We start from the raw sequence: 26,662 nt of genomic DNA on the forward strand, positions 1-26,662 counted from the left end.
AAGTTGTTTCAGTTCAAAACAGCACTTCAGTTGCAGCCCTCAACTTTGAGTTCGATTGGGCAATCGCAAAACTAATTTTTGTCTGGCATATTCCAAATAAAGATCGACAGCTGAACTCCAATTTGAACTTTTTCATAACTTCATTCCCAGCTACTCAAAATGCAGTTTGACAGCCGAACTCGTTAAGTGCTTTCAGTTCAACATACACACAGAGGGTTCCATTTTAAGATCATTAGATTGATCTCAGTTATGCTCCTTCACCAAAGAAAAATGGGATAAGTTTTAATTAGCAGTCCAAACTCCGTTTTGAACCATCAAAAAGAGGGAAATTGGAACTCAACTTAAGTTCATACAATCGACCAAAGTTTTGACCACGATCAAAACAGCACTTCAGTGGCAGCCTTTAACTTTGAGTTTGACTTGGCAATCGCAAAATAAGTTCTGACAGGTATACTCAAAACTAAGTTCAACAACCAATTTTCAATTTTATCTTTTTATGCCTTTATTCGTAGCTACCCAAAATGCAGTTCGGCTTCAATGGCACAAATGGGATTAGTTTTGAGTTGGCAGTTCGAACTTCGATTTGAACCATCGCAAGCAGGAAAAATGGAACTCAACTTAAAGTTTATAGATTCGAACTAGTTTTTAAACCACGATCAAACTTAATTTTGAGTACCAAAAAAGGAGCGTGTATGTAATCAAATATAGTAATACTTCATACTATATTTGATGTAATGATAATGCATAACTTTTTTCGAGAGATCGAGTCTTTGTTCCAGTAGTCGCAAAGGCAATCATGTCATCTTTGGCGCAAAGCACGTTTTAGAACATTTTTGGCATAGAAATTCTTCTAAATTTTTGCTAAACTTCTTTTAAAGAACGCTGATCTGCAATACATGGACGAATTCTGTTTTCTGAGTCCTGGGAGATAATTAGCTTTGGATCGCCGTTTGAATAAAAAAAAGAAGATATTTTTACATTGTTTACATACAAGTTAATTTGTAGACGAATCAAACAAAATCGCCAACTGTTTTAGAATAAAAAAAATTAACTCCAATCACAGTAGAACCCCGCTAATCAGAGCTCCGATTAGCGAGCTTCGGCGTTATTCGAGCCACCATGTTATACAAATTCCATGTAGTTACCGAGCTATGCGCCTGGATGATATGAAAAACCAGAGCTAAGTGATAGGGTTTTCAATGTTATTCGACGATCTCGGATAAGCGAGGTTCTACTGTAAATGAATATAACTATTTAAGACATTTTTGTATTAAAAAGCGTGAATAGTGGCAAAACAATATATTTGGACAGTAAGAAGATTTTGTTTTCTGGTTTTTTGCAAAAAACGACGCATTGATGTACGTTTCCAACGTTTCGATCCTTATTGAATTTTCTTCAGGGACTCAGAATAGTGATTATTTAGTTTGTTCTACTGACTAAAATTATTGCTTTCTTACCGAAAAGATGCCGTTTTCTTGTGAGTGTTGACTCAGCTGGTCGTGAATAGCTGTCTTTTGATCTGTTTTCCGAATAATTTGTGTTAATTTGTGTTTTTTGATACAAGGTGTAGTTTATATACTTACTGCGTACAGATATTTGCGAATAAAAATCCGTTTGTCTAGTGTTTTTGGGATAAATTCCCGTAGCATCGAACTTTTAGCCAGGTATAAAATACACAAAAAAAACTTCACCATCAACATACATATCCAACAGCAGCTGATTTATGATCAAAACAATTTAAGTAAAAAGTGAAGACTGTTCAAAAAGTTCGATGCTGAGTAAAATTAATCTCAAAAACTCTAGATAAACGGATTTTATCCGCAAACATCTGTACGCAGTAAGTCGAAACACTGCACCTTATATCAAAAAACACAAATTAAATTAAATCATTCGGAAAACAGATCAAAAGACAGCTTTTAATGATCAGCCGAATCAACCCTCACACTTAAACGGCATCTTTTCGGTAAGAAAGCATAAATTTGGTTATCTGAACAAACTAAAGAAACACTATTTTAAGTCCCTGAAGAAGATCCTATAAGAATCGAAACGTTGGAAGCGTTAATTAATACGTCGTGTTTGCTTAAAACAAGACTGCAAGCCGAAAATACAGTCGAATTTTCTACCACAAAGACAGTATAATGCCCGTTTTCAGGGCGAGAGAACACGTTGCGAGAAAATGTGTGAGTGAGTAAGGCAGCAATACACTGACGAAAATTTGTGTGTGTAATTTTATCGGGTTAAGTGCTACACTGAACAAGAAAAGAAAACAAATACGGTAGGTTTAAGTCTTGCGGTGTTGGTTCTGGAATCTACGGCAGTCTGGCTGTTGGTTATAGGGTATTTCGGGGGAATATGCACCTGCTAAAGGAAATGACCGAGTATGCGGAATACATAAGCTGAACACCCGAATACATTGCAACATGTGCTTCGTATTTCTATCTTCTACTCATATTCTGTCAAAAATATAACTTTTTAATGTAGAAACTATGAAAATATTCGATTTTTTACAAACGCCTTCAAAAGTAACCTTTGAAATCATTGGATGTTAAACGCCCCAGTGTAGGCAAAAGATGCTCCAAAACATTGGATCAAAACGACTCGAAAACAACACAATATTCACAGTGAAAATAAACTAATTCTGTTATTCGATTCGAAAAAAATTCCAAAAAATATTTTTTCCAAGTTTATCTACACACAACAACAAGTGGTTTGTTAACATTTCTCAATGAAAAAATGAAATTTTTTGATATTCTTGACTGTATTTTGAACTGTGTCCATTTCAACCAAATTTTTCTGCGGCTTTTGGCGACAAATTTAGTGAACCGATTCGATTTTCTATCCCCTTTTTTTACTCAAATCCGATCGAAAGTTATAATTATTATGCATCCTAATGATAACTTAGGACTAAGCTAAGAAGAAGATCGATAAATCATTTCGATAATCGGTCTGTATTCATGGAAAACTGCACTCCAAAATTTAGAATAAAACACGTGGTTTTGTTTACATCTTACCGAACAGCACCTTGAGAGGAGGGCGTTTTGTCCATAAATTCATGGGGGCATTTTGATCAGATATTGCAAATTTAATATGTCTTCAGTTTACCATAAAACATCAATTTACCACAGTTTTTCATCAATTGATAACTCAAATGTATAATTTGAACTATCATTAAAATCAATGGTGAGGATGTTTTAAGCAATCATCTTGGTGTAAAAGCCTATTTCATTTCATCACTTTTTACAACTTAAGTGATGGATAGCCACCTCAAAATTTAATTTAATTGTTATTCGCGTTTTAATGAATATCTGGTAACCATTTTTATTAAAGTTACAAGGTATTGGTTTTGAGAACACATTTGTGTAAAAAGAATCCACTAAAAACTTCGCAAATCTCCAAAATTTATCAAAATATAGTCGCTGGCGTTTTACCCCGCAAGGGCATTATGGACAGAAGTACCCTATGGCACATCTCCAATGCTTATAGGGTTGATTTGTATTGTACTCAAGCAATGAGTCTCGCTCTGATGTGGTCAAACCTATATGTTGGTAATGCACAATAGACTGACAAGTAAGTTACACACAACACAATTTATAACATTTAACAACGCTGAGGATAAGAAATGTTAATCGAATAATAAACATGCAGTTCCCTTGAAAAAGACCACCAAAACTGGTCGAAACGTCAGGTGTTTCAAAACATGGTTGTTTGATGTACTAAAAGCACAGATAAGAAGATTTACAAGCTCAAACAAAAAATCTTTAAAAACTTGTGTAAAATTTCATACACGCTTTTTTAAAGAAGCCATTAAAAATTGGCGAAAAACAGTGCCATCTATTGCTTGATTTGTAACTTTTTGACGGCACAATAGATTGCTTTGTTTATAGATAGCTCTTTCAAGAGTAACATTTTTTCGGAAGAGCGCAACCGTTTATAAACTCGTAAATAAATAAACCTATATATGTAGTTATATTGTCTTCAAATTGTTCAAATATTTACTTTTAGCTGAGAAAATATGCATCATAATCATTTTCATTCACTAGAGAAAATGCCAAAATAACAAACAGTCTAGAGTAATTTTCAAACTTTTTTCATGGACGTCGGTGTCACAAGAACTCCGCCTAGTTATGACCAATCCAATAAAAACAAAACGAACGGTCCCACAGAGCAGTACCAATACTCTGCATCGTGAACTTTCATATGTGACTTCTGTGTTTCTTATTGTACAGCATTAAGTACTTCAAGCAAGTTCGAAAGAAATAGCTAACAAATTTTAACCTTATATTTATCATTTAGCATGAATGTTTCGTAACTTCATCGGTAATTTTATCGAAACTCTTCAAGTAATTCAGTGAAAAAAATACGCTAACAACTACTTTATACAACCCGTTCCAAACTGATTAGATTTTTCAATTTTTTTTCGTTTACACTGAATTCTCGTTTTGACAGTTCTCTCTGCTGTATTAAGAGACATCTGGTGGCTCAACCAAAAAGCATAAAATTGATTCAAAATGGTCTTTGAGACTTTACACACATTTCAAGGCATAGCTTGTACATCTTTTCATCTGTGCTAAAAGACCGAAAAAGCCAAAAACAATTTTTTTTATGAACAACATCCGGACGTTATCTTAAACCTTATCTCAAATGATGGGGGGAATATTTTTTCAGAAAAAATCATGGACTGAAGGGGATCAGCCATTCTTTAGGCATTTATATTGTTTCCTTGCCAAAATTGAAATCTTCAATAAATTGTCTAAATGAACATCGAACATCATTTAGAGAAAAAAATAAATAGTTAACGCAAGTTGGAAATAATAATTTATTGTCGGTGTTACCGGAAAAACACATTTCTGATCCTCCTAACATAGAAAGATAAAAGTTCCACCGAAAGTGGATTGCAAGTTTTAATCCGTACGCTGTAGGAAGTTGAACCAAAGCCCGAAGCTCTTAAGGGGGGGGTAGGGTCTAACAGGTATATAAAAAACACCATTTTCAAGATTTTTTCTCGAGCTATCGTTCAAACAAATGCATTCAAATTTTTTGCATTATACAAAGCATTGTTAAAAGAACATTTAGTAATTTTTTCGTAGAAAAATATTGAAAAATGAGCCGGTGACGGAGCACTTTCGAGGATGCCTTTTAGAAAACAGGATTTGCGGTGGACACTGTATTTCAGCACAGAATCATCTGAAGTCAAAAAATCAGAGCAAAATATTTTTAATAGATGTTTTTCTGGACCCCAACGTTTTTATTTAACTTAAAATTTTTTTATGAAATTTCTGTGGCTGTTTGAAGTAAAAACTACGATTTTTCACGAAAAAATCCGCCATTTTTCACCTGTAAAATCTCCCCAAAGTGAAAAAAACAAAAAAGAAAAACGTTGGGGTCTGGTATTTTATATGTAGAAAATATGTTCCAAATTTGAAAAGAATCGGATAAGTAGTTTTCAAAAGACGATGTCCACGGACTTTAAAAATGTGCTTTCGAGAAAAACGCGTTTGAAGTTTCTGCTCTGCCTTTCTTGCAGTGTTAGATAGGAGGAGATAAAGGCCTATATTTTCTACAGTTTTGCTTCAATTGACTTGAAAATTTGCCACAACATTCTTGAAATGTTTTACAATAAGAAAATAAAAAAAAATAAAAAATCGATTTTTTGTAAGTGTTAGACCCTACCCCCCCCCTTAATCAAACTTCACCCTGAACAACTATCAGTTAGTCACCGGACGAACTTCCTTCCTGGTTCTAGGAAATAGACAGACATGTTTTGATACGCGCGCCAGGCAATCTTGTCGACAGTTTTGATCTCTCCATCTTCTTGGGTCGGACCGATCCCGTGGGACTTCCTAAAGGTATCGACCGACAGACCTCCTACAAGCAGGAAGAGTTGGGATTTGTGCTGCCGAGGATTCTTTATCGGAATTCCCCATCATCTTGCGCCAGCTGAGAAGCAGAAGGGGCAAAGTTATTTGTATGTCCGTTGTGATTGGTTCCGAGAGGAACGGGTGTGGTAGTACGGATCCGGTTAAATCAATGGGGTTAAAGTTTTTTCCTCCCAAGTCTTGTCGTCGCTAGGTTTAACAACTTTCATAATCTGCTTATCTTAACTATCTGTTTGGTTATTTTCTTCAAGCTACATAAGAAAGCTGGCAGCTGAAGTTGTTTTTATTATTTGTATTTATTCGACGTTTCTTGAATTGTGTAAGTTTTTCTTTTTTTTCACATATTTTTGTGTTTCTTAAAATACACGATAGTTAAACATGGTTTTCCTATCTAGAAAATACTTTCATATTCCATACTTTGTATTTGATTCAAACCTGGAACATCTAAAAACTGAAAGAAAAACCAGCAAGCTGTTGGCTAGTTTTAATAACAAGGGCTATTGAGTTTTATTGTACCATCATAAATGTTGCATCGAACGGGTATGGTACACTTGAACCAGCAAATTTTTTCATCCTGAATCCCTCGGGTTGCCCTCAGGCCAATCAATTCGTTCGAAGCATTTCCCTTGTTGCCCTGAACACGACTGGGCTCGTTACGGAGGTGGTAGATTGGTCCTGTTGCCCCTATTTATAAAAAAAAACCTGGCAAAGCTCGGTCAAGGGAGGAGTTTGACGAGTGGGTCGGAAAAATCAACCCTTTCTACGCAGTAACTCCATATGTTCAATGAGCCAACCCAGCCTTCCGTCCACATTCAACCAGCTGACTAATTGCAAATGACGCGACCTGAAATTGCTTCCAATTACTTGTTGTGTGTATATATTTTTGGTACGGTTTCGTGCGATGCACGTGGGTTGTTTTTTTTTGTTTTTCTCCCTTCGAAACTTTGCCTTTTAACACGCTGAAGCGTCATCAGCGAAAAATTCAATGCACATGAATAAAACGATTAATCTCGGTGCAAAAATGAGAAAATCTTTGGCGAGTCGGAATTTTTTTTTCGTTCAGTTCTATTAAAAAGACGAACTCACACATAAAGGATCTCAGTGAAACTTCATGTTTTTTTATTTAAAGAGACCCATCCTTCAAGGATATGATGTCGAGCATCTTACAAATGCTAAAACCACCAGCACACAGAAAGAGTACTATGTATGCCGTGATGTCAATTGAATTTGTTGTTTATCAATGCGAAAAGACATACTTTTGTTAAACAGCTAAAAACTTTTTTGCTTAATAAGATACGAAGTTATGATCTTCGACAAAGTTGTTCAGCAGAAAATTTCCCTAAGGAATTTTATAAATTGGCACAAAAACTGTCAGCTGGCTGAGTTCCACAGGAGAAACAAAAACGATGTTGATTTTTCAGTACAAAATATTAAATTTTCCCATACAAACCTAAAAGTTCAAATTTACTCATGTAAACGTTACCTGAAAATTCTACAAAAATCATGGATCAGACGAAGCTTTTTAGACCCCAGGGTTTGAGAAATTCAAAAATGACCTCAAATCGACTCAGTCTAATGTTGCATGTCTCATGTGTAAAATATTCAGCACCATTCACAAGCTATTCTTTCATGCTTCTCAAGACAATGTGTTGAATGATTTTACGATGAAAGCTTTTATAAAATTCAACAAAAATTAATATATTCATTTTTGTTAAAATAATTTTAATTCTGTTGTTCAAAAATGGACCAAAACATGAACAATTTGACGATTCTCTCGAGAATATTTTCCGATGAAATTTATCAACTATGAACAAAATTGAAAGTTTACAACGATTCAGGGATCAGATTTACGTATTCAAAAAGAAAGAATATGATATTAACACGATTTTAATGATGTTTTTTTTTTTTAAAAAAAATGATTGTCTTTTTGTAAAAAAATAAAACAGCTAGAAAGCAAACCGCGGGGTAGAACGCCAAAACTAGTGGACAGAACACCGAAAGGGTGGTATGAAATGGAACAATGATTATACGGAATGCAATAACTGAAACATACAATTTTTAATTACATTTACATCGTATTTTTGTAAACTAACCAGACTTTAGCAAAAAATCATTAATTATTGCTAAAACACACTTTCTGAAATCCTCATAGGTAAAACGCCTTCAGGTAGGCAACGAATTTCATTTTCTTGACTGATATCGCGGCAAACATGGCGGCAGAAAAATATTTCGTGTCGAATGTTGATGCACCTTTTTAACTCGAACGAGGACGAAATTTGTTATAACTACGCATTGTTATCGTAATTTGGGATTCAGCAAATAAAAAGAATTATTACGGAATCCGAAAGAAATGACCGACCTGGAACTTTGGCGACGACTTTTAGCATGGAAACACGGACACGAATTGGAACTTGAAACGTTTTAACCCTTGCCCAACAAGGCAAACTGGCACAACTTGCTAGAGAAGCTAGCCGCCTCAAGTTAGAGATATTATGACTGAGCGAAGTCCGTTGGCCTAACACTGGAGAACACAAGACACAGTTCGGGCAAGTACTGCTTTACTCTGGCATACGAGGAGAACATGCTACTCGGGAACGAGGAGTTGGTTTCCTGTTAAGCCCGCAGGCCCGTGCGGCCCTTAAAAGATGGGAACCGATTAACGAAAGAATAATCGTAGCCAGCTTCAGAACACGGGTTAGAAACCTTACAATGGTCCAGTGTTATGCGCCAACTGACGTTGCCGATTTGCAGGAGATAGAGCATGATGAGATGATCGATGATCGGAGAAAGGCGAAAGTCGGAATTGAGCAGGCATGTACCGGGTCAGCCAAAGCAGCCGCCCGCTTACGATATGCGGAGCTTGAAAAGGCAGTTATACGAGTTTGTAGATGAGATAAGAGAGCCTGGACAAATTCCCTAGCCGAAGAGGGAGAAAGAGCCGCCGCCATTGGAGATATCCGATTAATTATTATTTGATATTTCTCGCCGCCTTAGTGGTGCAAGGACTAATGCAAGAATGCCGCTGAAAGATCGAGCAGGTCAGCTGCTGACAGAGTGCGGTTACTGGCGAGGCATAACGTTGATCTGTACAACCCTCAAAGTACTCTGCAAAGTGATCCTGAACAGGATCCAGGAGAAAATCGACGCTACACTCCAACGGCAACAAGCTGGATTCCGATCCTGACGATCATGTATGGACCACATCACAACGCTACGAATAATATTGGAACAAATCAACGAATTCCAGGAGTCTCTTCTGCTGGTGTTCGTTGATTTCGAAAAAGCATTTGACCTTTTGAACCACGAAAACATCTGGGCTGCACAGTACGAGGCATTTTCGTGCAAGGTCTTGCACGACGGTGTCCTGTCCGAACCTATCCCGGTAACTGCTGGAGTGAGACAAGGATGTATTTTGTCTCCGCTGCTTTCTCTCATCGTAATGGATGAGATCTTGACTGGATCGATTGACTGTAGACCAAACCGAGGATTGCCGTGGAATCCTTCAGCGATTGAGCAACTGAACGACCTTGACCTGGCAGACGATATTGTTTTGCTCGCCCAAACAAAACAAGACATGCAGAGCAAACTCGACGACCTCACCGAAAGCTCCAAGGCAGCAGGTCTCAAAATCAATGTCGGAAAGACCAAGTCGATGGAAATCAACACAGAAAATCGTTCCAATTTCGTGGTAGCTGGACAACAGGTTGAGACAGTAGAGTGCTTCCAGTATCTTGGTAGCCAGATTACGCCTGATGGTGGTACCAAGAAGGACATCGAAACCCGGATCAGAAAAGCCCGATTTGCGTTTGCGAGTCTCCGAAACATCTGGCACTCACGCCAGATCTCTCTACGAACTAAGATCCGAATCTTCAACTGAAACGTCAAATCCGTATTGCTGTACGGGTGTGAAACTTGGTGCACATATGCGGTGACGACGCGAAACCTGCAAGTTTTTGTGAATCGCTGCCTGCGGAACATCATCCGCGCTTGGTGGCCTGGCAACTGGATCTCAAACGTTGAACTTCATCGCCGGTGTCATCAAAAGGCGCTAGAAATCGAGATTCGGGAACGTAAGTGGAGATGGATCGGGCACACGCTGCGAAGAGATGAAAACGAGATTTGCAGAGAGGCGCTTGACTGGAATTCAGATGGGCATCGAAGAAGAGGCAGGCCCAAAAGCTCGTGGCGGCGAAGTCTAGCCGCTGAAATCCGCACAGTTGACGAGAACCTTGGCTGGCAGCAAGTGAAGACGCTGGCTCCGGATCGCCAGCAGTGGAGATCTTTTATCTCAGCCCTATGCGTCGGTCAATCGACGCCGGACCCTTAGGTTGGTAGGTTTTAAGCCCAGATCCACCGGTAAAAAAAACAACTAATGAATATGATACTTAAAAAGAAATCAGCAGAGCTAAGCCCATGGCGAAGTATAAAGAAGAAATATGTTTTCACTACGCATTGTTATCGTAATTTGGGATTAAGCATATAAATAGAATGTCATTTCATTTTAAAATCGAATTTCCTCAAAAGTTAACAGCATTCCAAATTGGAGCGTGAAACGCGTAGTCTTGTGGGCATTCTGCACCAATTTTGATAAGACTGATTTTAATCAAAATTTGTGGGAAGTTAGTAAATTACAACAAAACATTTATAGTCTTCCGAAAGTGCATACGAGTGGAAAGACGATAAGCTGTAGTTTCATCAGATTTCGCAGGCTGGTCTACGCTGGTGCGTCTTGTACAGTTTTCCCCTATTAGAGAAACATGAGATATCAAAGAAAGAAGGAATTAAAGCCGTAAATATGTAGGGCAGAATGGGGATACTTGATACCCTTTTCTTATTTTTATCATATCTTTTTAGAAAAAATTGGCAACTCGCCGTCTTTTGCATTTTCTGGCAGCGTGCAATTTCAAGTTTATATGCTCCAAAAAATAGAACGATACTTAAACCCGTATATGAACTAGAAGCAGTTTCATGGAAGTAAAAAAGTTGAAATATTTTTGAAGTTAAGGGAGACTTGATCCGTCATTCCGGGGCCATAGTCTTTGGATAAAAATAAAACAAAATTTTAAAAAAGAATGTCAATTGACTATTTTGGTAATGTTTTTCTCATTTCACAATTTATAAATGTCAGAAGAAGAAAATTCCAAGACTGTCTGAACTCTTTAAGGCGTTATTTTCTGAATTTAAGAGAAAATCAGCTTCCTTAGCCCAGACAATTATTGTAGAGATATCAGTTATTGGATAAATAATCGTAATCTTGAAATCAGCAATGATCACTATCTATAGCATTTTGTGAAATTTTACAAAGTTCAATTATTTTGTTAAAATTTTTTGAGCTTAAAGCAAAGTTGTTTTGTCTCATTGAGCACATTTTTCTAGAATATTTTTTTTCTTGTAAGTCATTCCAGTTTCGAGATATAGCTAATTAATCAAGTATCTTCACTCTCCCCTATCATAAAATCCTCGGAAAAGATACAACGGCTTACCGAGATGACTTGAACCCGCATGTTCCACTTCAGTACAACGGCGTTGTTGGCTAATGAGCCGTGAAGTACTGAAATAATTATCTAAGGTGATTTTCAACAACATCCGAGCAATTGGACCTTTTCTGAATTTAATTTATAATATCCTGGCTAGTCTGAGTTTTTTTCATCAGATTTTCTTCCGGAATATTATTTTTGTTGCACTCTACTTTATAAAAACCTACTTTATTTTGACTCTAATTTTGTTGTTCATATGTTACCCATTTGTGAACTGGATCAGCCTAGAATTGACAAAGGTTATCTGGCATATGGATAAGGCCATCGAAACCGGAGAATGAGGAACTCATTATTCAGGTTTTGTTTTTTTCCTACATTTTCCTCTATTACCAAGCTCAGAGATATCGGACTATCGAAAATTGAACCGCTGTTAAATGTTCACCTGGTCGTTCCAATGTTTTCATTTTTTAGTTTCGGGTGTGAGTGAACAAGTGCGGGCGGATGGACAAAAGCGATAAACGACCGATTACATGAGATTTTCGGTGCCCTTACTAGTTAGGCAGAAGGGGCCAAATGACATCCACCCAACATCATCCAATAGAACGGGGTCAGATGTGCTTGGATACATGGGTGGGTGGAAGCAGAAAAACATGTATGAAGGTAAGGTATCCTAGGCTAGAGCACTCCGGGCTGCCCTGTCTAATGGTGATAGAATTTCCAGCCCATTCTCATTCATGCCTCGGCCAGAACCCTTTCTCTTCCTCCATTCTTCCTCATCCATTGACATCGGACAGCTCGAAACTCGCAACTGGGGTCAGATCCGAATCGATTTTGGGTTTCGGCAACTTTTGCCCCAACCCAACCAACAACCTAGCCGGGATTTGAATTTTGTATGTTGAACGTGGCTAACGATCGATATGTATGCATGTCGCTTTTTTGGTTTTATGTAAATAATACATGTTGCAGGACCCGGTGGGTGAACCGGTTGAATTTTCTGGAATCGCTGGGGAATGTTTTTGACTGGTTTTTGGGGGGACAGTTGAGGGGAGGGCGATTAGAACACGTTTAAAGAGCAATTAAATCGGTATTATGCTGAAAGATTGTCTTCTATGGGTTTGGGTAGCAAAGACGAGAAACAATTAAGTCTCATGAATATTCATGAAAAGTTCAATCAAGTCTGACGGATGCTCGGTTTCGAAATTAAAAGTCATGATTGGAATATGACTTGACAAAGTCATTATAAATTGATAATCGTATGGGTTTAATGGTACTTAGGCTAGGCTTAATCACCATTCAATTTTTTTAACAGCAGTTTTAGCTTCAAATGGATTGATCATACATTTTTTTCTTTGCTTCACTGTATGTTAAAAAATTTAATGCATGCTTGAATGTCTGATTCGTGATAATTATATCAAACTTCAGAAGATTAACCACCTTATTCGATTTTAAGTTACAACCTATTATGAATTCGGTTTCAAATATAGCATTAAATGCTTCAAATGGGTATATTTCCAGTCAGTGTTTTCCGATTGCATAACTGCGTCCAGACGGAATCAACGATCTCATCCTCCTAATGACTTTGGACATCAGGCTCTTTTGGCATAAAAAAAACCTAACTGGGCGTTTTTCGCCATTTACCTTGAAACGGGAGCAGCCCGAAAGGAGGAAAATAATCGGCCCCAAAACAGCTTAGTTAGATTATTTCCTGGCGACTCATCCTTCTTACAAGCCATTCAGTTCCTAAGGAATCCGGAACGTTTCTCCAGAACCTCCTAAGAGAATATCTCTTAGGGGTAGATGGGCTGAACCAATAGAGTTCCGAGAAAACTGCTGAATGTTCCTGAGCCTCCGATGGTGAAGAAGAGGGCGAGAAAGGGTGTGTTGAATGTTGAAAAAACGATGATGATCCTCAGGATTCGAGACAGCAGGGCCGTTAAAAACTTTTTCGGCAGAATATTGAACAGCATCGTAATTTGCATAATTTGATCATCCTGTTCTTCGACTCCTGGATAGGATTCCCCGAAAACCGGATTGCAAAAAGCGGCAGCTGGATGGGTGAATATTTTTGCTTCTTTCAGGAGTAAAAAGCGCAGAATTGAGATGAAATCCTTTTGGACGCCATTATGATTCCCCAGAAGGATGAGCTGCCAAAAATGACTTCCGGCGGCGCTAGCCGGAAGTTGTGGCTGGCATCATCGAATTGATGAGAGGCCGGAGAAAGGGAAAGCTTTTCGGCAACTTGCAAAAAAATGAGGAGGAAAAAAATCACGAACGAAAACCAATATTATTACAACCTCGCGCTTCTGCTGATCTGTCCCAATGTTTGAAATTGGTTCCCTAAGAGAGCAAGAATGGGATTTTGGTGGAGGCAGGTCAACGAAATTCTGCTCCTTGGAAGCGGGAAGAAAGATTACCCCTAAGTATGAAATTGATTTTCATAACACATTTTTATGCAAATCACGTTCGACGGATGGCTACATGGAGGCATGTGCCCGGGCCCTGGCTCAGCGGATTTGGCGCAGATTTAGCGAACTCAGGATTTACATTCCATTCTGACGAAAATGATGGGCGCTTTTGGTATCCTTGGGATTTCCTGGAGGAGGCAAAGCAATCAAATGCCATGCTGGCTGTTGCTTTCCTTTCTTCGTTTTATTGATCGAAAGCTCACATTGTAGATTTTTGGGGAAAAGAAGAAGCATCCAGCATTCTTACTTAGGTTGTTGGAAGGTAATTGGTTTATGTTCCTATCATCATCCTCTGAATTGATTGGATTTTGTCAAAAACCAGGGACATTGCGAATAATTCCCGGTGAGAAATTAGGACCGAAGATGACATCGTCGTCATTTAAATAATTCTTTGTTTGAATATTTCTTTTTGTGATTAAAATGATACATTAAATAAGTTGACTAACATAAATTCTTCTCGTGTGAGCTTTTATTACGTCGTATGAAACTAAATGTAAACAAAGAGATTTTTTTCACAAAAAAATACATAAAACTGACCTAAACTAATCGCATTTTCTTTCCATTTAGAATATTTGTAGCCTGGACAACATTTTCTATACGTGAAATATAAATTCTGGGTTATTATGTTTTATTATGTTAAATTATGGTATGGTTGTTAAATTTTGTGAATTCAACAACCTTGCTCAATATTGATCTCGATTAAATTTCCATATACAGAACATCAAATTAAGAAACAGTGAATTAACCGATTTCAAGAAAAAATGTCTCTGATCTCAAATTCAATTTAATATCTCTCGACAAAGATTAAACAAAAAAGCATTTCAACAAAAGTGGATCAAATATGTTAATGAGACGTGAAAACCATAAGATCTTTTAGTCCTGGCCGGGACTTTATTAAGACAAAATTAATTTCAAAGATCCTATAAGAGATAAAGCATAGATCATCCAAAATCCGGACGCACTGTTTATTATACCATAGTTATCGGATCTGGAACGTTTTGACAGTACTTTGTTCGGAAATGTTTCCTCTATCAGCGCTAAAAATTTCGTAACGATTTGTTTTGTTCCAATAAAGTAACACGTAATGGAAGCCGCGAGGCGGAAATTAATTTTGGACACCTACGTCAAAAGCCTGACGTGGTCTGGTTCAAAAACCACGAAATCTGATTTTGGGCGGCTTCCAGGCCAAAAATTTTACAAAGCCACTGGTCGGGGTGATGTCCCCGCCAAGTTCAAATTCGTTTTTGCCGATAAGTTGGCAAGAAAGTGTTTGATCTGGCAAGGTAAATATTTGCAGCTGCGGACGAAAAACCCCGGTTTTTGTGAAAAACAAGACCATGGACTCCGAAATGTACAAGGAGGAGTGCCTTAAAAACGTTTTTTTTTTCGTACATTAGTTCTCACAAAGGACCAGAAAAGTTATCGACAGATTTGGCATGCTGCCACTACAGCTAGGAGTTACTACAGTGATATCGGGCCAACGGGTTGATTTTGTCGAAAAGGGCATCAACCCACCCAACCAACTGCCCTCAATTCCACCCTATCGAAAAAATTTGGGCAATTGTCAAGCAGAAGATGAAGAAGAATGGTAGGACGATTCGGGATGCAACAGAGATGAAGAGATTGTGGAACAAAATGGCCGCTGAGGTCAGTGAATAGGGTGTCCGACCTATGATGAGTGGTTCTCGACAAAATGTTAGAAATTTCATCAAAACAACATCGGAATTTTTTTTTTTATTTTTCCTTCAAAGTGCAATAAAACCCCTACATTTTGATTACAAAACATTTTTATTTTGTTTACATATCTCCGAGATAGACCCTTTTTAACGCGTCCAGATTTTGCGTGATTCATGCTTTAGACAAATGATGTCTTCAGCTAAAATGCTCATCAAACAATGCGCTTGATTAATCTTAAATTATTGTATTTTTTCTGTAATTTACACATGAAAACATTTTCTAAAGAACAGATACAGCCATACCCTATTCCACAAAGTTGTAGACAACAATTTTTGAGACAACTTAACCGAAGATACTACATACATGTGAGGTTTTGTAAACATGTTATGATTTTTTTGAATATTAAATATAAGGGTGTGTCGAAAAAAAACAGTATTCAGGCTCATACTTTTGTGAATGAATTCAAAAAATGAAAATTTCTTGTAGGCATTCGTATGAAATTAAAATTTGTACATTTTACCCTCAGAGCGCAAACCTGTATCAGAGGCGTTCTTTAGTTATATTGGACTTTGTTACAAAAACTTGTACTTTTCAAACTGTTATATCTCGGATTGGTGCAAAACAAAAAAATATTCAAATGTCAAATATTTGGTTGTTCCGAAGTTTGTAAATTTTCAAAACAAATTTACACATTTGAAGGTCCCGTGGAAGAAAAATTCGCCATTGCTTTTCCAAAAGTCATTTCATCCTTTGGCTATTGTCTGAGTCCATGTGCTTAATCGCTTATTTAAGCATCGCAATGGATTCACACAATATCTGAACGATGAAAATTCGATTTTTGCACTAGAAATGGTGATGCTTTCTTACACAAGATTTTTGAATGCGTGAATTTGTTTTGAAAATTATTAAACTTTGGAATTTTTTTTCTCTGTGCGCCATAGTTTAACAATCAAATATTTAATATTTGAACTAAATAATGCCATCATAAAATTTTTTTTGGTTTGCGCCTATCCGAGATATGACAATGTAAAAAGAACAACTTTTTGATAAAAAAAATCCCTTATAACTAACGAACGCCTCCTGATACAAGTTTGCGCTCTAAGAGTAAAATGTGTAAATTTTTGTTTTATACGAATGCCTACAAGACAGTTTTTTTTTTGTATAAAATCATTCATAAAAGTTAGAGCCTGAATACTGTTTTTTTTACACAGCCTAACATTTTGATATACAAAGAATTAAAACTCGCTCACAAAACGACATATGTATGTGGTGTCTTCGGTAAAGTTGTTTCAAAAATTGTTGCCTACAACTTTGTAGAAATCAGTTTTGCTGTATCTGCTCTTTGGAAAAAGTTTTCATGTGAAAATCATGGAAAATGACATGCCTTAATATTTGATTTAAGATTATTAAACGCATGGTTTGATGAGAATTTGGTTGAAGACACCATTCGTCTATCTCTTAAAGTATCTTCGTCATCAATTTTGCCGCGATAAAGTTCCGTCCTGGACCACTGTGCAGAATTTGGTTAAAAAAGGCAAACCAAATGATGTTTCTGTCTAAAGAATGATTGTTCAAGCTCAATAAATATTTTCTAAAATTATCACTTAAATTTAAATCACTACAATTAAGTGGTGTACCAAATAAATTTCGGCTGGTATTATCCTGCTTTCACTTAAACATTAAAGAAAAGCTTTATTAAGATATTCAAATTTTGAAGAAAAATTGTATCGATTGAGACTACTTAAAAAATATTATTAGATAAATACACATGAGAACTGCATTTTTGAGCATATGTTTTCAAAACCTATTTGAAAGTCATTGTCAGTCATTGATAGATGATTCACTGATAAAACTTTATAAACATAAATGTTGTTCTACAATTTAAAAAATTATCAATGCAAAGAGTACAAAAAAATTCTGACATCATGAAAAGTCTCTTAAAAATTTTTGATATTGAAGATTTTGATTAATTTCTCAGTTTTGTTGATTCATGCCAACGTCATTTCGTTTTGATTTTTTTTTAATTTCGTCAAAGTTCTGGATTTTCGTAGAACTAATAAAAAACCAAACGATTTCTTATCCAACTATTTCTCTGAAATCAAAACTACTCGCAGTCAACTGAAAAATTAATTATTGCTAGAAAAACCTTAATATCTTTGAAATATTTAAGAGTTGTTTAAAAAAAATGCACAAATTAATTTGATGATTTTTTTTTCCTATTTTCAAATGTTAGCTTGAAAAGTCAGCGAAAATCAGCCGAAATCAGCTCTTAATTTTCTCTTGTCTCCGAAAAATGTGAATTTTGTTGCATTGTGCTGTCAGAAATTGAACCCTTGTTTTATGATTATTCATTGTTTCTTAAAAATGATTTAATAAAATGGGAAAATGTGTTTCTCAAAGCATTAAAAACAATTTTTATCTTAATTCGTACAATCTTCGTGGAGAATTTATTGTTATTCAAAACAAATCAATTAAATTTCCTTTAATTAGTTTAAAATAAATTAAATTTAGTTATCTAGGTTGAAAGCTTGACATTCAAGAGCAAATCATTGAAAATAGAGCTCCAAATGCTAGAAAGTTAAGAATTTCCATTCGTTTCTTTATCTCAGAATTAAATTTAGATTCAGAAATGAAATTTTTAGACCACAATTCTCAATTTACAATGAATTTCAGAATAAATAAAATTCCACGATATTCCCGAATCACTACCCAGAAAAATAAATTCAGATTGAAGTTGTGTCAAAAATAAGTTTATATGAAAATGGGTTATGAATGGATTTAATTTCTTCTCTAATTTTGGAACTTTTAAAAATATCTCTAATTGAGTTTAATGAGATTAAATTTAAGGAGAAGGGGCAATTCGCAATACCCTCCCCCATAACTCTTGCAAAATGAAAGTTTTCTCACTGAAATTAATTCCTGGTTGTTTTTGCATACATTTAAGCGTTTTACATAAGGTTGCCAGAATTTTTTACACTCCCATCCGGGCCTAGCAATCCCGGGCATTTTTCCAAAAAAACCTGGCAAAATCCGGGCATGGATTTCAATTTTTCAAATCCAAAAACCGGGCAAAAACCGGGCAAAATTTAGGTGTTATTATATATAACAGCGAAGAAAAAATGCAAAAAAATGAAATTAATATTTTGATTAATGTAATTGCAGACTTCCAAAAACTTTTAGGAACACTTAAATATTTAAAGGTTTCTAAAAGTTAATCAGCGAAATTATTTGAAACAACCGTTGTAAATTTCCATATCGTTAATATCCGGACTTTTTTCACGATATCCGGGCAACCGGGCCGAACCGGACTTTCTCGAAAACTTGCATCAAATATCCGGGCAAACCCGGATAAAACCGGGCAATCTGGCAAGCTTAGTTTTACAGAACATGTCTGCCTTTGCTTATGCAATTTATTAACTGGACACATAAAATATCGATGAGTTTTTATCTTTCTTTCATAATTTTATTTTTCTTTTGTTCTCCAAAACTTGAGAATGATTAAGATTCCAACATTATTCATTAGACTCAAATAAGCGTTTAAACTTACAAGTACCAACCTTTTAGATTGACAAACATATTTTTTTATGTTATATTAAAGCGCAATTCCCAGTTTCAATAGGCTCTGTTTCACATTCCCACTTATCAAAATGATACTTTATTAAAGACTCGTTTCCACTAGATTTAACAAAAATATATGCTGCGGAAGGGTTCTTCCGACCCTTTCAACTCTGTTCTGATACGAACAGATCTCCTGCTCCTGTTCTGTGCTAGATAAAACAGCAGGAACTTTAATTGCGAGTATCAAATTTTTATTGCGCTTCAGGTCGAAGCAAATGGAAAGCGATTTAATTGGCTAGGTTTTGTACATATGTGAGTCGTAAAATAGTTTCGTTCTATTTACTTTTATCTCTTTTTTTTTTTCAATGCAAACAAAATTTATGGTTATCGAACGAAGAAATATGTTCGGAAGCGAAAATTTTGCAAAGGCTTCATTTCGGAGAAAATATATTGGAAACATTCATTTCCAAAAGGTGATTCATCTTATTAGCTAATTAACACTCGTCGAGGAGCATCCGGTTGCTCCCGAATCGTACAGCTTCTCAGCAGATTGGGTCCAACTGGTGGCAATTTCCGAAGAAACATTTTCAATATACTAATGGCCATTTATCTTACCCATATTACAGTGGAAATCTCGGTGGTGTGTGATGCGAAAATTATCTCCCGTTGCAGGTAAGTGCTTAACCTTTAAAACTGTCCCTTCTGTCGAAAATAGGTATAACACCATGAACAAATTTAATTTCCTGCTCAAAGTGAATTGGAGACCTTGGCGTCAAGAGATCCCTATCGGACCGGACCGGATCCCTTCTTATATTTTCGGGGCAGGAATCTGCCGCTTATCAGAAGCGGCATTCCAACCATTTCCGAAGAGTCCTGAAGAGATTTGGTTCCTGAAAATCCTTTGATCCCTTCTCGTGTGTGCGTCGGTGTCTATTTGTTATGCTGCATTGATTATTCCATTTCAGGGAAAATATTCAATTCTACTTTTCGGCTGCCGAAATTTCTGCCTCACCCCTACTATCTGGCAAGTGATACCTATCGAAGAAAAAAAATTATTCCAAGGGGGAGCAAAAAGTTCAAAATTTATCGTCCGAAAATTTGAATCAACGCTACATCTCCCTTTGGAAAACTTCTTTTTTTTTCATGAAACCCAATCTCTGAGGACACATTCGTTAGGAACTTTCAAAAATAGAAATAAAATACCTACCACACAGTCGGGACGGGACTTTGGTTGCAGGAATTAGTGATTTCCAGAGCAAAACACTTCAACAGTTTCCCCTTTCGACACTTCTCGTGCTGGCCATGGAAGATGCCAACCCTCGAAGAGTTCTCCTGCTGCTGTCTCAAGTAGCTAGTTGGGTAGGTGAACTCTTCAGATCCCTTTCCCTAGATTCGGTATTGGATTTGAGTACCCGCCACCAGGACTTCTTATTCCTTCTGAACTTGGCACAACAGATTTACTGGGGTGATCTGTAATCGATACCTTGCCATAAATAAATAGATGACGACTGCTTCTGGATACGGCTGTTTTCCGATGATAGGCAGTTTTATTTCCACTGGAATCGGATTTATGCCACCCTAAGTCACGACACACAAGAGTTCTAGAGCTACACATTTGCGTACCGCTGTTTAGCACTTGGACAAATCGTTCATTGGGGTTTTTAGCGAGAGTTTTTATTTTAAAAATTCTTACGAAAAATTTAGTCGCTAGAAAAAATTTGAATGAGATTTCTGTATTTTGAAAGCAATGGAACTAGATTTGTAAGTTATCAAGTAGGTATTAAAATTGATTGAGACATCTGGTTATTGAACAATTACAACGGACTAAGAGTTATGACTTTCAGGCACACTTCTGGCTTCTGCTTTAGAAAAAAATTCAAATAAATTTAGAGTTCTTTATAAAACTAAACATGACAGTGCATTTATGCTCATGAAAAAATAAGGCAGCATGATGAGACAACTTCATGTATGAGTATAGAAATCAGATAGAAACTTACGATTGTTTATATTAAGCTGAATAGACGAATGCGCTCGTCTCATTAAAAGTTTAAATTTAAAACATGAAAGTCAAATGAGTGTTCTGCTGAGGAGAAAATGTTAAGACACGTCAAAACTTCTGTGTTTTGAAAAAAGAAATTCAAACCACATTTTAATTTCTGCTTTATAAAACAGCAAAATGGCAATGAAATCTTCAATGAAATATTTCGGAGTGAGATTTCTACAAAATCAATGAAAGCAGATTGAGACCTCCAATAGTTTTGAAGTTAAACTTCTGCTTATAGAAAACGTGACCGATAAATCGGGATTCAGTCTATGAGAAAAGCTGAAACTGTAATGAGGCTTGTTGATAAATGAAAAAAGATTGAGAATTTCGATTGTTGAAAATAATGCGAAAAATTCAATTCTTATGTTATGAATTCGTCTTGGTACATCTTTGTACCTAAAAATAATCAAATTTTCGCCATCACCTTGCTAAAAATTCATTTCAAATAACCCCACTTAAACCCAAAAATTCAATTAAAATTAACCTCCACCCCCACTCCCCTTTGGAATTTTTTCCAAGCAAAATGTTCTGTTCAAGAAATGAATATACCGCGGAAACGTAAAATTACTTGATACCAAATGGTGTTTAAAAATAAGAATCATCAAACATGTCAGAAAAGTGGCTTAAAATCCAGAGTGAAGTTGAATTTAGGGATATGAATTGCCTCAGAAAATGCAGATTGATGAAAAGTTTTATAACCAGCAACTTTTGAAAAGTCGTCCCATATTTTGTATTTCGTATTTCTGTGTCAAATTATATCAACTTTCCAATTCACATTATCAAATTTCTACTGTGACACTATAAGGGGCACTTAGTAAAATTATTTTCGAGCATTTATTTAACATCTTTTTTTCTGAAACACGTTTTTTAAAAACTTTAGACTTTAAATAACTTTAAAACATATGATTGAAGTTTAAAGTTGTCTGAAAATCACATTTGAAACACATTATAAGCTTTTCAAAACTTTGAATTTTGTAGAAATCGGTTCAGAAACAAGAGAATTATAGCAAAAAAATTTTGTTGCTGTTATTTGTGTTATTCAAAAACCACTTAGAAAAATTGTAAAAATGATAAAATACTTGCGTTTGAAATAACAAAATAGCTTTGTAGTTACAAAAATTAATTTGTTTAATCATCATTTTAAGCTCAAATACAGCTATTGGACCACATCCTATACATTTAGTGTTAAAATTGTTTTTTTAAATGAGTTTATCAAAAAAACTAATCCATTACTTTATAACTAATCATAAATCAAAAAAAACTTTTATATCATTACACATTAAATGCTGATAGACATGTATGATATCCTTCAAGAAACCAATTTCAGCCTACATTTTAATTTGTTTTTTTTTCTCCTTTCAAATGCTCAGTTCCACGTTCAAAAGAGTTTCGATAAATTATACAACGCACCAAAATTCAATTTTTTCTGAGGTGCAAAGTTTTTTAAAGACAGGAAACTTATGAAAATATTTCAGAATGATTTTAGAAAATTTTGCGCTTCTCTGACAAAACATTGAAAAATAGCAAGAAATGAGGTAAACATCAACTTTTTTCATGAAGTACTAACTAAATTCAATTCAACATATTATTAAAAGCAAAAATTTAATCGTTTTATAGAATTCAACAAATTTATCAAATGATATTAATGCTTTTTGATGCTTACTTCTGTAATGTCCAAAACACTTATTGTCTTTCCAAACTTTGAAACATAAAAAGGTTTAACTTTCTTAGATCATTCATTAAACTTTTAAATTAGGTTATTCTCTTCATATTATATTTAAATTTATAAAGAGTTTTATCATCGTTAATTATGTTTGTCGATTTTATTTATCGACCTTCTCAGTAAAAGTTATGTTTTTTTATGCAAGAACATTTCAAGTATTTATCGACCTTCTCAGTGTGAGTTATTTTAAAATAAAACTCATCAAAACTCATCGGAAGATTTTGAATCGTATTTTAGGCTTCCAGAAATCCTGGAATGATTATTTTTATAAAAGTTGCTCACAAAATTTCGCTTCGGAGGCGTTTGTTTTTTTTGGGTGATTTGCCAAATATAGTGAAAAAATTCGGGCAAAATCCGGGCATTTTTCAACGAAATCCGGGCAACCGGGCCGGGCCGGACTGTTATCAAATTTTGTGTTGAAACCGGGCATTTAAGCAACTTTAGGATTTATATTGAAAATGAGAAAATGGATTTTTTCTAACCATTTTTATCACATATCAATAATTTGTCCCTCATGGAAAAAATTTTCATTTTCTTAATATTCAAATGTTTTTTTACTAAATGAACATAAAAAATACTGATAAGGCCGATAGATCAAATAAAAATTTTATTTTAATGAAGAGTTAATCACCGTAAATTTTATTTTGTGAAATTATTTTATCGGCTATATCGGTGAAATTTATATTCTTCAAGAAAGAATATTTAAGAATTGAAAGATTAAAGACGGATAGAAGATTAGAATAAGATGAAAGATGTTGAAATTGAGCGGAAGGGTAATTTTAATTTGAAAACTTTTCATCACATTTCATCGATTTGTTCCTCTTAAATATTCTTTCTCGAAGAATATAAATTTCACCGATATAGCCGATAAAATAATTTCACATTTTATTTTAATTTTCAAAAAACTTAACAAATCTTACCGTATGATTTAAAAAATTTCATACAAATTTGCTGAATTTTAAAGTTAAATAAATAAAATTTGTCGTTTTTTTTTACTCTGAATTTTTGTGTTCTGAAAACATAATCTTCTTGGAAGCCTATAAATCTAAATTTTTTATATGAAACTTAAAAACGTATTCTTTTGCTTTTGTCCTTTGCAGGACCCAATATTTGACGACGACAAAACCTTCAACGCTTGAAATTTTAAACTTTAATTGTGCTTGAATTTTTTTATCTTTTTTTTCAATCGATCATGATATAGCATCTTTATAGCTTAATTGAAAGGCATTTTGTTAACAAAAATAGTATTTGCTTCGTGCTGTGAATATTAGCAACAAAACATTCCATATGTTTTCCTTTTTCCTTATTTTTATTTTAATCAGTATCGCATTTGATAATTTCAAAAAATTATTCCATTTTAAACATTATTTTTTTATTTTGATAATTGGCAGAAATTGAATATGAAAAAGCAAATTATCTCTGACTTTGATCATTGGCACTCTTGAAATAATACTGAATATTTTCTTTTTTATCAAATTAAATTCAATAAACGGTCCTTCGATATAAATGATATTTTTTTCTAATCAAAAATTCACATGTCAAATCGTAATTAAACTTTTAATCAAATTTAAAATATTAATATTTTCTTTCAACCATTCAACTGAAAATGAAGTAAGAAATGTGAATAAATATGGTTCATATTACCAATTATTATCATTTTGCAAAAAAATATCAAGTTCATTTCTGACCTGATCTGATATGAATTTCAGAATTTTAATTTCATTTATTTTTAAATCTTGTGATGAATTTGATGTTTTTCTTTTCTGTTAACTTTTCTTATGTCCGAAGCTTCAAGTCCAGGTTTAATTAAAAATTTCAATTCGCTTTGGTTTTTTTTTGTTCCGAAAATATTGATTTAAACTTCCTAGTTCAGAATAAGGATTATCATTTTGAATAATTTATTGATTGCTTATCGGAAATAACATTGATTTGAAGCTCTGTTTACAATTTATATTGATTCGTATCAGTAAAATTTATTATCTTTTGAGTTTGTGTGATATTCATGAGTTGGAAAATGGTTTTAGAAACCAATGTCCGCATTTAAGGTGTCGTTATTATTCTTAGCTAAATTCGAATTTTGAGAATATAGACATCTACTTATTGAAACTTTTAATTCTGCTAACAAGAAACTTCAAAAATGAAGAGTGAATATTTTGGCTACTATAATCAATGAAAACAGGTTAAGTTGAATTTGTTGAAAATATTTAATAGATCAATTGAGCCTTATGCTCTTTGAACCATGATTTTGGACTGAAAGTTTTGCATATATCAAAGTAATTTTAATCCCACAGTGGAATTACTTCTTATTGACTTGAACGCAAGCTGATTGAACTGCCTCTTTTTGAAAATCAAATAAAAAAGATAATGATTCTTGCTTACAGACACATTATAAGGGACTAAGAGTTCTGCTTAAACGAATTAAATCTAGCAAGATTTGTACTTGTTGAAAACCATGAAAACGGATTGAGACTTCTGGCGGTTGAAAATTCCATGGGATTTAGTTAGATCAATGGAATTGAGACTAATGCTTTACGAAACAAGAAAATAGACTGAGAGTTCTACTTATCAGAATCTTTTAACATAAACGAAACTTCTGCTAGTTGAAATCGTGAAGACCAGATTAAGACTTCGACTTGTTGAATATATTAAATGGATTGAGACCTTCCTAATTGAAACATGACTGTGGACAGAAAGTTTTGCCAATGGAAAATTTTCAAAGTGAAGCTAGCCCGTAAAACTTCTGCTTGTTGAAATCATTTTATTTTATTTCATAATAGCTTGTTGAAACCAATCGAAACAAATTGAGAGTTTTGATTATAACTTGTATGAAATAATAAATTTGAAAATGTAAAATTTTAAGTGAGACTTCTTAGTGTTTTAAAATATGAAGATTGATATAGAATTCTGTTGAGTTCTGGTTGAAGAAAATGAATAAATGTCTAACGGAATTTATTCTTCTAGTGCATCAAGACTTCAGATGATTTAAATAAAGGGTGAATTGGAAGACGTTTGTTTTGTTTTTTTCAGGGATTTTTTTAAGTGGAGAGGATTCCTGAAAATATGAAGCAAATGTTCAGGAATTTGAAAACTTTATCGGAATACTGAATCTTAAATCGGAAATTAAGGACATCTGGTTCATCATTAATATCAAAAACGTCATAAAAAGAATTTGTAGAATTTTTTAACAGTATGTCTGTATATAAATGTATGTATTCCAGTACTTAGATCCCAGTTCATCGAAATAAACCATCACCTGTCCCCACAGAACAAATAGATCCAATTCGAGCGCTTTATTTTGTTTTCTGTGCAATATTGTTTGTAAATTACACAGATAAATCTTCAAAAAGCAGCGAACAATATTATGTAAACAGCTGAAGAAGGAGTGCCCCTTGGAATCAATCCTCCTGCAAACAAGACAGAAAACATCTTCAAGAAGAAAACACTTGAACTTTGAGGCCATTTGTCATCACCCAGATAAGAGTGCTCTTGGCTGGCTGGCTGGCTGGCTGGCTGGCTGGCTGGCTTGATACGCTCTAAAAACTAAGCGATTTCCTGCAAGAAGTGGGTACCTACCTACTCGCATTTCCATCTAACATCTCGCTGGCAAGAACATTCCGTCGTTCCTTGGCTGTCCCCCTGGCTCCCTCCCAGTTGTCCCAACCAACTCCCATCCTAACCTCAAAACCTGACTGGATGTGTATGTGGGTGTATGGGCCCTTGCCTCGGAGGAAAAACCCTAAGGATGCTGTTCAAACCAATCGGTCTAGCTAGCTGGAGGGAGCTGAGCCAGCCAGCCGGCAAATCGGGGAGGGACTGACGGGCTCACTTTTGGATTAGATTTC

The 26,662-nt window shown here is 35.1% G+C and overlaps 1 protein-coding gene across 3 annotated transcripts in view; it reads left to right on the forward strand.

The window, feature by feature from the left end:
- Positions 1-26,662, forward strand: part of LOC129745368 (uncharacterized) — a 313,381-nt gene that overhangs the window by 90,493 nt on the left and 196,226 nt on the right. For all 3 annotated transcript variants that reach the window (XM_055738394.1, XM_055738395.1, XM_055738396.1), the window contains exon 3: positions 19,680-19,725. In XM_055738394.1, coding sequence (XP_055594369.1) covers positions 19,680-19,725 — 46 coding nt within the window. The remainder of the gene's footprint in view (positions 1-19,679; positions 19,726-26,662) is intronic.

This window comes from Uranotaenia lowii, chromosome 2, assembly GCF_029784155.1.
Source record: "Uranotaenia lowii strain MFRU-FL chromosome 2, ASM2978415v1, whole genome shotgun sequence".
Classification (NCBI taxonomy): Eukaryota; Metazoa; Arthropoda; class Insecta; order Diptera; family Culicidae; genus Uranotaenia; species Uranotaenia lowii.